Genomic DNA, 12,813 nt, shown 5'->3' with positions numbered 1-12,813 from the left:
TGAAACTTTTTCAAAGAACTCTGTTTCACTTTCCTTCACTTCCTCAAGAGTCTTAGCCTCATGTTCATCCGCCTATCATAACGTAGCATACCTCAAAATTAAACCCGACCAAACCGACGAATTCATTTTAATGATTTCAAGCTATTCTCATTAAGCAAAAAAACAAACCTCTTTAAACTTCAAAAGAATCAAGTTCGAGACTGTTGCTGGCTTCTTTGCATCCCATCTGATTAGTTATAACACCACATTATCATTTTTTGTCGGATTGTCATCGAGCTTATTACGACCTGTGGAGTAAAAGGAGTGAATCGACATACCTTACGAGCATCAACTCATTCATAGCTCGCCACATTCCTCTCCCAACATCTTTTGCAGTCTCATCTCTAGCACTTCGTCCGTGCCACAACTCTTTCACTATGTACATCACTTCCTCAACATCCACCTACAGAAAACAAGGAAATGGACCAAAGTTTTTAGAGGAATTCTCAAGAACCCTGCTTTTTAACTTCACAAAGCAGTTTCAAGTGTCACATAAATCTCAGTTACGATTACTACTTCTATTAGTCTTTTCCTTAACAAGTTACAGCGACAAAAGAGCACAATATAAGACCACTGAGACTAATCAGAATACCTCTACTTCTGCAGATGTGCCATAAATTGTCTCCTCATGCTCAATAAGGCGATTATGCAGTAATCGATAATGATCTAAATCTAGATTTACGATAGGCTCCATCTGAACTTGTACACCTGCAAGTTGTGTAATAACATAGGAGGCCATAATTTGTCCAAAAATAGCAGGGATGGTTCCAAGTACAGGAATTATCCGAACACGAAAGCCAGGTACTACCTGAAAATCACAAACAAGATATACGATCAATGACAAATGTAAAGCTGGACATAGATGTTCAGTGTTCCAGGAACTGAATTTAGTTACTTGATAATCTGAAGGATTCTCGTCTTCCCCATTTGGTCCTTTAAAGGGAAGCAACTTTGCTTTTGGTTTTTCCAGGGAAAACACGACAGGAATGCCTCCTTCAATGCCATGCTCTCTCCTCAATCTGTGTCTTACCTGAAAAACCAAGAACCATGCAAGTGATTAAAAGTGTGTAATAGTGTTGAGACCCGAAGATCATCATATCCATCTGATGAATGCCTTATTAGAGGAAAGAGTTAGAATTGTTACAGAACGAGATAATGGGTCAATTGTTGACTCTCTTATATCAGCCACTCTGATTCTTGTTGGGTCAGCTCTAGCACCGGCACCAGTTGCACAGAGAACTTTCAAACCCCTCTTAACGCATGCAGCCAAAAGTCCCACCTAACATTATATTTGAAACAAGACAAAATATCAGTGTGCATCACATGTCTAAACCAGAGTAATTTCTCAAACACCATAAATTCTATAACTTAAAGCACCTTTGTATCGATGTTGTCAATGCAGTCCAAAACAAAATCTGGGTTGCCTGAAAGTATTTCTTCTTCAGAAGATGAGTCATACAGCATCACCTTGGCTTCTATATGGCATTCAGGAAAGATTGAAGAGAAATGTTTCTTGAGACATATAGCTTTCGGAATACCAACATCTGCTCGTGTTGCAACAGCGTGTCGATTTAATGATGAAAGCGACACCTTCTCATGTTCATGGAATTAAGAACACATGCATGAATATATATGTAAAGGAAAAACAAGATTCTCTGTGATGCTTGGAAGAAATTAAGATGCAAATTTATCCAAAACAGACCTTAAATCTATATAATGAAGTTAAAAAAGAAGCCAAATATAACCAATGATACCTGGTCAAAGTCAACCAGGAGGAGCTTCCCAACACCTGACCTCAAGAGCATAGATGCAGCATGACTCCCTACACCTCCAAGTCCAATCACCACAACATATGATCCAGTGACTTTACGCTGAGACTCAAGATCGAAAAACTGGATATTCCTGAGCAACAAAACATTTAGAATCAAGGAAATCAATAGAGCATCAGGTAATGTGCTGAACATCAACACAAAAAAGGTTCACACATTATAAGCATAGTATGATTTAACAAGGCACAAGATGATTTCAAATTTAATCTTTCGCTTGTGCCTTCTAACATTAACAGAAAACACCATAACTTGTATCTCTTTAGTATCACAAGACGTTTTAAGAAAAGTTACTTTACTCTTGAGATTGATTCAAGGTCGAAAAACTCGATATTCCTAAAGAGACAAATTAGCATAAAGCACTTAGAATTAACATAGCATCATGCAATGTGCTTAACTTCAACACAAAAAGACTCAGACATCACAACATATTGACTTAACAAAGGTAAAAAGTAGATTTCTTTTGAGTTCTTTTTGCTTGCCTCCTTATTACAGTATCCTAGCAACTTGAACAAAACCAATACTTTCAGAAAGATCACAGCTTCTGTCTCTTTTAAATCTTGGTAATATGATGAGCTTACTAAAAGTCCTCCAAAAACAATAATGTCATTGCAACAAAGACACCAAAGATTAAAAAGGGTACCTGGTTAAATGTTCAGAAACAATTTCATCATTCAAAAGATCCTGACCATTAGCTGCAGTAACTGGTCTTGTTTCAGATTCAATACCATTTCCTGCAGCTAATCACAAGTTCATCAGAAACTTAGTAATTAAAAAAAAAAAAAACATATTTGTAATTCGATCCAAGCCTATGAACAAACAAAGAACACTAATTTTTCCTCTTCTTCATCTCTAAGGAATAAAAAATAAAAAAATTCACAAGTACCTAAGAAGTTAGTTAGTGGGTTTTCATCGTGCTGCTTCACTGAGCTCCTGCAAGTAAAGAAAGCGAAACAGCTTTCAATAATCTCGAAGCTGCTAAAGGATTTAGCGGTTCTTCTGTAACACGAAACTGAGAGTTTTGAGATGATTCAATAAAAAAAGGGGTTATTATTGCCTGGAGAGAAGTTTAAGGAGAGCGACGGTGGAGACGGATCCGATAAGAGCTCCGGCTCCGACGAGACTCAGATACTTTAATTTCTCCTCCATTACCGTTAACTTACCCAGCGAATCGTAATTATAAAGTTTTATGATTGGGGTTTAGGGTTTATTACAAGTTTACAATACATCAACGAAATTTTTAGAATCTATCTATTCCGATATTTACACATAGTTTCGGTTCGATTTGGTTCATCCCAAATCGGTTTGGTTTCATAAAGGCCGGGCCTTCGGATATCCGAGGGTTCGGATCAGATAAATCGGATTTTTGAATTTTGAGGTATATAATCTCCAATTGCAAACGTCGTCGTTTTATTTTTGCCACAACACATACAAAAAGAACAAAACGACGTTGTTTTACCAAGACGTAATGCCACGTCGTAATTTGAGTCAGCACCGTTAATCCACCATTTAACCTCGTTAACACCGATGTTGAAATTTACAAAATTATCAATAGTTTGGGTAGGTAATTTGAATTAAAATTGACTTGGAGTTGTTATTTGCTGGGGTAAGAGTTCAGGTATAAAAAAGCGTTTCAGAAAAAGTTGAGGTGGAATTTGGCCGTTTTCCCATATTTTTAGATCTCAGGTTCGGATCAGATTTTTATCCAATATTTTCGGGTTCAGATACGGATTACCAGAAGTTTAAAACTCAAAATTTTATTATCTAACTTTGTCTAAACTACTCGAAAATACCCTTCAAAACTCTGAATAGTTTTTACTTAAATTTACTAAAAAAATAGCTTAACTACTCAAAAATATCCAAAATATCAAATATTTCAAATATTTTGGACACAGATTATTACAAATATAAATATTACTAATATTGCTATATAATTATATTGTGGTGGGTATATTAAAATACTTGTTTGGATTCATGTTTGGATCGAGATTGGTTTTGGATTTGTGGATCTTGAGAATTGAGAGATAGATGCCGTTCAAGTATTTTCAAATTGCGGATTTTGATTTGGATCGGATTGGGTCCTCAGACTCGGATAATTTGTCCAAGCTTTCATACACCACAAAAATGAAACAAGGAAGGTGAACAAATTACTTTAGATGCTCAATTACATGTTGTTTGAACATAAATTATTTTTTACTTTTACATAATGTTATCTTTTTATCACTTTAATATAATTCCAGGACCTCCAAAATATATGATATGTCCGACCGGTAACCCTGAGTAAATTCTCGTATACTTTATAACCATGATTGTTATCTGAGTATGTCTCTATATTCTTCACCATCCGGTCGATATTGAAATTCTCATCGACCGTAGTTTTATTACAGATATGTGCATCGAACTTTGGATCCAACAAAGGAAAATATCCATTCCCCATTTGAGGACCAGGCAAAGATGCACTATATGCTTCTCCTCCCCATTCAATATTGTTTGCCATACTCTGTTGAAATAGTTTTGCCGGCCAATACCCAATATATATTCCTCCAAACTCAAGCCGTCAGTTACCATTTCCTTTATCCTTTCATGATCAATATCAATATCAATATCTAACATCTTGTTGAGTTATAAAATGGAGAAGAAATTAATAACAAGCAAACCTTGAGTAAGCTATATGTATCATAAGCACTTGTTTTAGCACCGCGAACAGTAGGAGGACCTCGAAGCACACCAAGAGGAGTATCTGAACGGACTACTACCATGCCAACGGGACACAAAGTATTGTAACACTTGTTTTGACCTGACCGTATGATTCGATATATCGTTATGCATGCCTAGCTTATGATTATATAGTACAACAAAAAAAAGTTCAATAATATACATACGAGATGAGAACATGGATAGAGAATTGATAGACGGAAAATATGAACTATGTAAAAAAAAGATGGACAAAAAAACTTTGAAGAAATAGTATATGTAAGAAATTAACTTACTTTTGTATAAACAAAACTTCTTGGTTGGTTGTCAGGATATAAATCTGGATTAATCTGAAATGTAATTATATTTCTGTTAATAATATATAAGTCAGTATTCTAGAACTGTATACAATTATAAAATTACCAACTTATCATGATTTTTTTTTCAATTTTTTTTTGGCCAAAACCAATTTATCGTGATTTTTAATTTTGATATTAGTTAAGTGAAAAATATAATTAATTAAATATAACATGTGAAAACAAACTTACAGTCCATCCAGCTTGAATATAATCTTCTCCAAACTGAACAGGCATACGAGCAGAACTAAATTGTGGATATTTAACTTCAGGATCATTTACAGAAACAACCATTGATGCTCCATTATAGTTTTTTCTTTCTCCTTTCTTGGTACGAGCTACCGCAAACTAGTCATCATCACCATGATCAAGATAAACTTTTGTTGTATATATGAGTTTGATAAAAAAAAAAGTTATATATCATGCGTCATTTAAAAATAACAATAACATAAAATAAAGATTAGTGCACAGTTGTATAAAATTTATATACATTAAAAAAAAACAATGGAAAAGAAAAAAATGTTAAACATCTTATAAACCATAACAGAAAAAGTACTACTTACTTACATGATGTGGTTCATATCTACATTATATTGATTATAAGTGAAGTTCCAGGAATCTCTGGGTTTATATTTGTCAGAATGCGAATTTAGTCTCAAGAGTTTGTCTTTAGTGACTCTTTGTATGTGTATAGTATCTAAAGGACACCCTACACCATTTTCCCACAAAAAGCCGAAATTTTTATCATTTAAGTCTTTTGGTTTTGAATTTTTAAAGGATGTTGTCCGATGCATCTACATTTTAAAAATAAATTTTGCATTAGTGACAAATAAGAAATTAATTAATGGTAAAATTAGGATATTTCTTTGTAGTCACAAATATTAAATTTATTATATACTTTGTAGCGGAATAAGTGATTTTTCATCGTTGGATGATCAAACGCTGGTTGTTTGTAAAAATCCACACATTCATAGGTATCTCCATGTATAGTCTATCATCCATTGAAATTAGAAAATACTTAATAAACTTCTTATAATAAATAATGCGCTAAACAATAGTAAGACTAAATTAAACAAACTTTGATTATTTTAGCAGCATCTTCATTGAAAAATTTAATTTGTTTTTCCAATGTTTCTGCATCCACAAAACGATTAGGGTAATATTAGTAAATAGCACAATTTTGGTGTGAAATGTAGGAAATACCACAACGTCAGAAAACTTAAGTAACTACCATTTTCCGTACAACAAAGATTACACATCTGCCCTCTAGAAATCGCAGATCTCGACAAGTAGGTGGACTTTATAGGGAACCATTGTGCAGTAGGCAATGATTGTATTGATTTTTTGTAAAAACGCATGCTTTATATTTACACACATTATTCTAGTTCTACATATAACTTTGCATGTCTGTTTGAAACCAGGCTCATCCTGCTACCGTTAAGGTTTGAAGTGAATTTTTATGAAAACGCTTGCTTTATAGTTCCACTCATTATTCTACTTGTACGTTCGACTTTGCATGTCTGTTTGAGACGAAGTCTCCACCTGCTACCGTTAAGGTTTGAAGTGAATTTTTATAAAAACGCTTGCATTATATTACCACTCATTATTCTACTTCTACGTTGAACTCAAAAGTTCCTTGGAAAAAAAAAACACATCTTAAAAGGGAAGATCATACATGTTTGTGTGAAGCATACACGTTACCCTGTAAATATTTTTTTTGTCATCATTTGTTGACATATAGGTGGAAGGTCAAGCGTGGAATCCGAAGGCTGAAAGAATAAATAAATGTATACCACTAATTGGTGAAATGGGCCTCCAAAATAATAGCGGATCAAATAGTAATGTTGTAATCAATGGGCTAAATTTATGAATAAGCCCAATAGTATGGTGTGTAGTCGAGAATTATGTAGCTACCACTAACTTCACTGTATGTGTTAATAAAAAACCATGAAATTTTTTTAAAATACGGCCATCATTAGATTGCAAGTTGACAAGTAACCGAGTGGACAAGAATTGTAGTTTGAAAGGGATAGTTAGATACGTATCTGGTGCATTTAATTCTGGGTCTGCGTTATTTGCGCGTTCCAATGCATCATTGGGGGAACACTGTAATAGGATATATCATGCTATATTAGGCCATCTACAACACAGCATCTTTTACACTGATCTTGGATATAAAAAACCAGAAAAAAACTCAAACAGTAGAGGAATAAGCGGAGGAACAGTCTTGAGCAAGATCTGGTCTTGAGCAAGATCTGGTCTTGAGCATTGATATTGACTTATATATATATTTTTCTCTCTTTCTCTCTCTTACCTCATTATAATATTATTACCTCATTATAATATTATTATAATTATTTTAAGATCAGTTGTGCCATTGCAGATGCCCTCAGTAAATGGATCTTAGTTTTTTAAAATATCATGTTCTAATAGATTTTCACACAACAGATATCTATTGTTTTGACAGCTGTAGTCACTGGTTAGTTTGGCACATATCCTCCACGCCATACTTTGTTTTCAACGAATACGGCAAGTGTTTAATAAAAAACCACAAATACATAATGAAACGACTAAGAGACGTATGACTACTCAACGACTTAAGGACTAAGGACGCGTAGGCCAGACAGCAGAGTCTCCATGATTGACGTATTTTTAGGGAGGGCCGTTAGCGAGCTCGTAAGCCGCAATTATGAACTTCTTGGCTGCGTCGAAGACGTCAGTGATGTTCACATCCTTTCATGCTTCTACACCTCCAACTGCGTGTCTTTGTAGCAAAAGTGCAGACATCACACCAGAGTGTCTAGCAAAACAAGCTTGGGGGATATTATTCAGTCTCTGCACACTCATCGGTTTATAAACACCACTCCTTTTCCCACCCTTTCCAGTCGCATAACGAATCAAGTAGGGCAACATCTCCCCCAAAGGATTAACAACACTCTTCAGCTTCGGCTCGCGAGATGAAGAAGTAAAACAATCAATAACATATATACGCCAGTCTGAAAGATGCACGCAGAATCCCACCCAATGCTGTTTATCAGCCATGAAGGGTATGTAAACCCGTTCAATCCCAATTGGGGTGCAGCTTAAAATGTCTTCATCAAACACATACATGCCCTTATCAATTGACTTTCTAAATTTCGTGTAGTGCTTCAGCAATTCAGATACAAATGTTGCATCTAGAAACGCAACACTGTCATGTGCACCAACATGAGGTACTGCGTCCCACCCAATCCGGACCGTGTTTAATAACAGGTACATAACCTACATATACACCAATACATTCTCATACAACATAACCAAAGGGAAATAGTTAATAAAAATTTTTAGTAAGGGTGCTTACCGGGGGTGTGAGTGGAGATTTTAACTCCAGAATATCAAGTACCTCTCTACTGCTAAGTTGACGACCGACACCAAAATCAATCTCCCTGGTAAAACAAACACAAGTAGAGACATCGTAAGGATGCTTGGATAATGCAGCATAGTTTCTGCATCTGTTCAACGTCATATCCAAGCGTAAACCACTATCTCTTTCTAAATGGTTACCCCATCGAAGAAGTAATGCGGCATAGTTTCTGCATCTGTTCAACGTCATATCCAAGCGTACTCACAATGGTTGGTGAGTCTGAACTACTATGCACAATATCTACAGCCTGGCATACGATTAAAAGCATTGGTATTATCATCTTTTATTAGCCGAGCGAGACAAAATACATACGTCAATCCACTATTTTAGCATCACGAAATAGACAGAGTTACCTGTAGATTTGCGAGGTTTATGTCCTTATCCATACCATCTATAGTCCTACTTAAATCCTCACAACGGACGTCTTCCTGGTCATCTGGAAAAGTGCCACTCCGAACATAGGAGACAGTTTCACTTTTAACGACACTTACTTTTACTTCAGGTAACACATCTATAGAATCAATCTGCGATGGAGAAACAATAATTCAAGTAACCACAAGATAACATTATATTTATACATGATCTCTAACAACTTTATTAATCAGCTCACAATATTTGGACAAGACACTATAAGCTTTAAAAAAATGTCGGACCCTAAGGTCACTAACACCATAAATAATTTGGATTTTTAAAATACCTGTCGCTTCCCATCATATGTGCTTTGCACCTGGCCCTCCATAATAGTTGAAACATCTGCGTCTGCAGAAAAACTTTTACGCAGTTTACTCGGAAGTAACGAGGGGGAAACTTTGAGTTCTGGCAGACAAAGTTTGTCAACTGCAGTGCCTCCACATCTTTTCTGCAGCATCAAGATTTTGAGGGGTTAATCAAACAATACATAGATGGTACCATATAGAATTCGATTATGTTAAAGTGGTTTTCCAAGTGGACCAAACAGTGTTTACCAGTATGCTATGCCACAAACGGTCTATGGACTGCTCCTCTTTCACTGAATCCGTATTCTCGACAGAAGCCAATGCAGAACCAATGATATTGTCTACTTTTCCAGTTGACTCGTCTTTTGCCGGCCCTAAATTCTCGTCTCCTCTTCGAACAGAGGGTTCTGCCGTAACTTTGGTTGACACAGTGTCTCCAGTATCTGGCTGAGGATCCCTCTTGTTAACTCTACTTTCAGTTGTGGCGAAGGTAGTTTGTAATCGCACCTCCGTGTCTTTGATGGCTTGCAAAAGCCGTTTTTCCAAAAGCTGCGCACGCATGTTGATGTGCTCACTTGTGTCTTCAAAGTTGTGACTACACGCAACCCTGTTCTATTGGGCATTCAGATTATTTGCAGCCTCTGATTCATGCGTGCTACCAACATCACTGTTGTCATTTTTTTCATCCGGAACATCAGAAGAAACTAAACCACGAAAACATGGAAGTGTTAAATTTATGGCCGTCGTTAATTAGTTTCACCATATTATCAACACGGATGTCTTCCTCGTCCTCAATCCAACTTCAAATTCCAAAGATGTTCCGGTTCGGGATCAACCTCTTCAATATCAGAATACTCGTCGACATCTACTGCAGGGAACTGTAATTCCCTTATACTGGGGACACATTGAAGGAGTAGCAGTTGCAAAGCATGTGGAAATCCTTGCAGAGACACTGACTTTTTATTCAACTTTTCAGGAACCCTTGCCTTTATGCTAGTCAAGGTCATTTGGAAAGATTTAGTCCCCCATGGGTGCTCCACAAACTTGGCGATATCTGCTACCATATCAGCATGAACAGGGGAAATCTTCGCTTTCCCTGAAGTGACACAACACGCCGTCAATTATGGCAAGTAGGGCGTATCTTATTCTGGTATCACGGTCGGGTACCAAACGCTTCTTCAGTCTGGAAACAACCCATTCGACAGATACATCAGCCCGCTCAAAAAGACTATACCAATACCTACCAGGTCAGACGACCCGTTTCCTCTTTCTAGCTTTCTCGTTTGGAGGTTTCTCACAATTACGGCCAGTTACCATTTGAAATTCAGACAGGGAGAACCTAATAGGAGAACCGGCAAATACAACCCACAACTCTTCTTTTTTTCTTGACAACCAACTGCCGGGTCAAGAGAATGTGCACAAGCTTACTAGAGAAAGCCGAACCGTTAACAATCTCAAGCAGTTTGCCAAATTGAGAAGATCTCAAGAAATTTAAATCCTCAGGGAACAATGATGAGGTTATCCCTTCAAGGTAAGCTAACTCTTTGTACCACTGTACACGTTCACCATTTGGTTCTGCACCTTCTTTGAACAGACGAAACGGCAGGACTGAATTCTCCATGAACTGTAAAGGTGAAATAGATGCTGGTAAAATTATCCACTTTATTACTTCCACACCGATAGAAGGGAAATAGGGATAATTCTTGTGATTATACCTGTATTTTTTGGCTAAACGAATTTCAAAGCAGACGCCAAAACAGTGGGACAGAGATTCGATTGTGTTGCAAACACTGCCAACAAACGGTGGGGCTGAGTAGGGAAGATGTTACAGGAGAAGCTCGAAACGAACCAAAAACAAATTTGTACCCTACTAATTGCTGATAGTGGAACTGGAAGGATTAGAACTCTTTGCGGCTGGTTTAGTGAGACGACTGAAAAAATATATGTTTGAGCAAACCCACCTTATCGCAATGTGAAAAGAGATTTACTGTTAAGACAGAGCAAATATGTGGTCCCAAATCGTTGCGTACTCTACTATCTTATCTCTTCTCTTTACCTATTAAATATTAATATTATATCCCCCTATAATATATGTCCCCTAGAAGGAGGTCACCTACGGAAGGCCAGCATAGTAATTAACTAAGCCCCAGTCGACATCTACAATTACAGTTGTGGTAGTTTCTTAAATAAGTCTGATTATTGTGCTATCCACTGCATATTCCCAAAACGATTATTGAGACTCGCCATGTCACTGAAACATAGAATATAAATTATCAAAAATATCAACATATTTGAACCACTTAATCCGTAAGTTCTACGAAAAATTGTTAGAGTGAAAATCAAATGGTCAAGGGAGATTTATAGGAAAATAAATAGTCTCTATATAATAATATCAAAAGTAGTGAGACAAATCTTATTATATAAAGTTGAGTTTTGAAAGTTAGTCATTAACAAGATTTTGACATGTGTCAAGTTATCAATCTTAGATTTTGACATGTGTAAAAAATACTATTTAATTGGAGGAATTTGATTACAACAAAAATAAAATATTTTGTTTTAAAAAATATTAATAATGTAAAAAAGATAATTCTCAAAGATTACATAATTTATAAAAATACAAATTTTTTAATTATAAGGAGATTATATTTTTTTTTTTCCACGAAAAGAAATTTTATTTCCCTTTAAGAAGAGTCATTACATATGGTGTGGCTTAGCCAGTCTGGTACAATACCAGAATCAGAGTAAAAATTATTGATCAAACAACCAAATTTTGCTAAATTATGAGCTGCACAATTGCATTCTCTCTTTGCAAATAGAAAAGAAGTTGAATCAAATTTGGAAATCCAAAACTGAATGTCATGAATAAAATTTGCTAGAGATCTATTCCTTTGAAGTCCATTAAGAGTGTTGATTAAATTTACACAGTCTCCTTCAAATATGATGTTGGTATAACCATTGATCCATGATTGCTGTGCTCCAAGAAGTAAGGCTTTTGTTTCTGCTTCAAGGGGAGATGTGGCATATCCAAGTATAGAAGATCTCCAGGTAAGAGGTTGGCCGAGATAATTGCAAATAATCCATCCTCCAATGGCTTAGGATGTGTTTCTTTCGAAAGCTGCATCGAAGTTACATTTCACCGAAGTTTGTGGCGGAGGCATCCATTTGGCTTAGTTTTGAGTTAGTTCCTGAATATTATTTCTGAGAAGCTTGATATTGATCCACTCGTTTGTCTCTGCTTGAGCCTGTAGGACAGTTTGCGTTGCACTTTCTCGAAAATTGTTAAAGACAGTGTTATTTTTTGCTTTCCAAATTCTCCACATGAGCCATAATGGTTGTAAGGCATTTTGAGGAGAGATATCTTGGCGCTTTGAATATTCAATCAAAGATGAGATATTTTCCTCTGCATTATCGGATAATTGTTCTAAATTTAGAGCAGAGGTGTTTGAGAGACGCCATGTTGAAATAGCAAAAGGGCATGTGAACAGGGCGTGGTTTATAGTTTCATCTTCTAGTCTGCATCTGCAACATTTTGGATTAATATCCATACCTCTTGATCGCAGTCTGGTTGTTGTAGGCAAGGCTCGTGAGATGGTCCGCCATATGAAATGCTTTATTTTAGGCATAATGTTTAAACCCCATAGTTTGTTCTTTAGTTCAACAGATCCGTATGGAACATCATAGGAAGGTGAGGGTCATGAGGATCATGTGTAAGTAGCCAGTACCCTGATCTCACAGTATAGTCTCCAGAAATAGAATAGTTCCAAATCAACTGATCAGGT

General features: G+C 36.2%; 1 protein-coding gene and 1 pseudogene across 2 annotated transcripts in view; both read right to left on the bottom strand.

The window, feature by feature from the left end:
• The window catches only part of LOC104732642 (tRNA threonylcarbamoyladenosine dehydratase-like), a 4,645-nt gene extending 1,566 nt beyond the window's left edge, over positions 1 to 3,079 (bottom strand). Inside the window, exons 1-10 of one of the 2 annotated variants that reach the window (XM_010452209.2) lie at positions 2,923 to 3,079; positions 2,752 to 2,798; positions 2,509 to 2,605; positions 1,794 to 1,941; positions 1,417 to 1,629; positions 1,184 to 1,318; positions 935 to 1,069; positions 632 to 847; positions 318 to 442; positions 169 to 226 (exon numbers count right to left, since the gene is read on the bottom strand). In XM_010452209.2, coding sequence (XP_010450511.1) covers positions 169 to 226; positions 318 to 442; positions 632 to 847; positions 935 to 1,069; positions 1,184 to 1,318; positions 1,417 to 1,629; positions 1,794 to 1,941; positions 2,509 to 2,605; positions 2,752 to 2,798; positions 2,923 to 3,014 — 1,266 coding nt within the window. In that variant the 5' untranslated portion in view covers positions 3,015 to 3,079. The remainder of the gene's footprint in view (positions 1 to 168; positions 227 to 317; positions 443 to 631; positions 848 to 934; positions 1,070 to 1,183; positions 1,319 to 1,416; positions 1,630 to 1,793; positions 1,942 to 2,508; positions 2,606 to 2,751; positions 2,799 to 2,922) is intronic. The other variant, XM_010452210.2, reaches the window with a different exon arrangement.
• Positions 4,086 to 6,519, bottom strand: LOC104733862 (annotated as a pseudogene).

Source organism: Camelina sativa, chromosome 12 (genome assembly GCF_000633955.1).
Source record: "Camelina sativa cultivar DH55 chromosome 12, Cs, whole genome shotgun sequence".
Taxonomy (NCBI): domain Eukaryota; kingdom Viridiplantae; phylum Streptophyta; class Magnoliopsida; order Brassicales; family Brassicaceae; genus Camelina; species Camelina sativa.
This window is presented reverse-complemented; position numbering and strand designations above follow the sequence as displayed.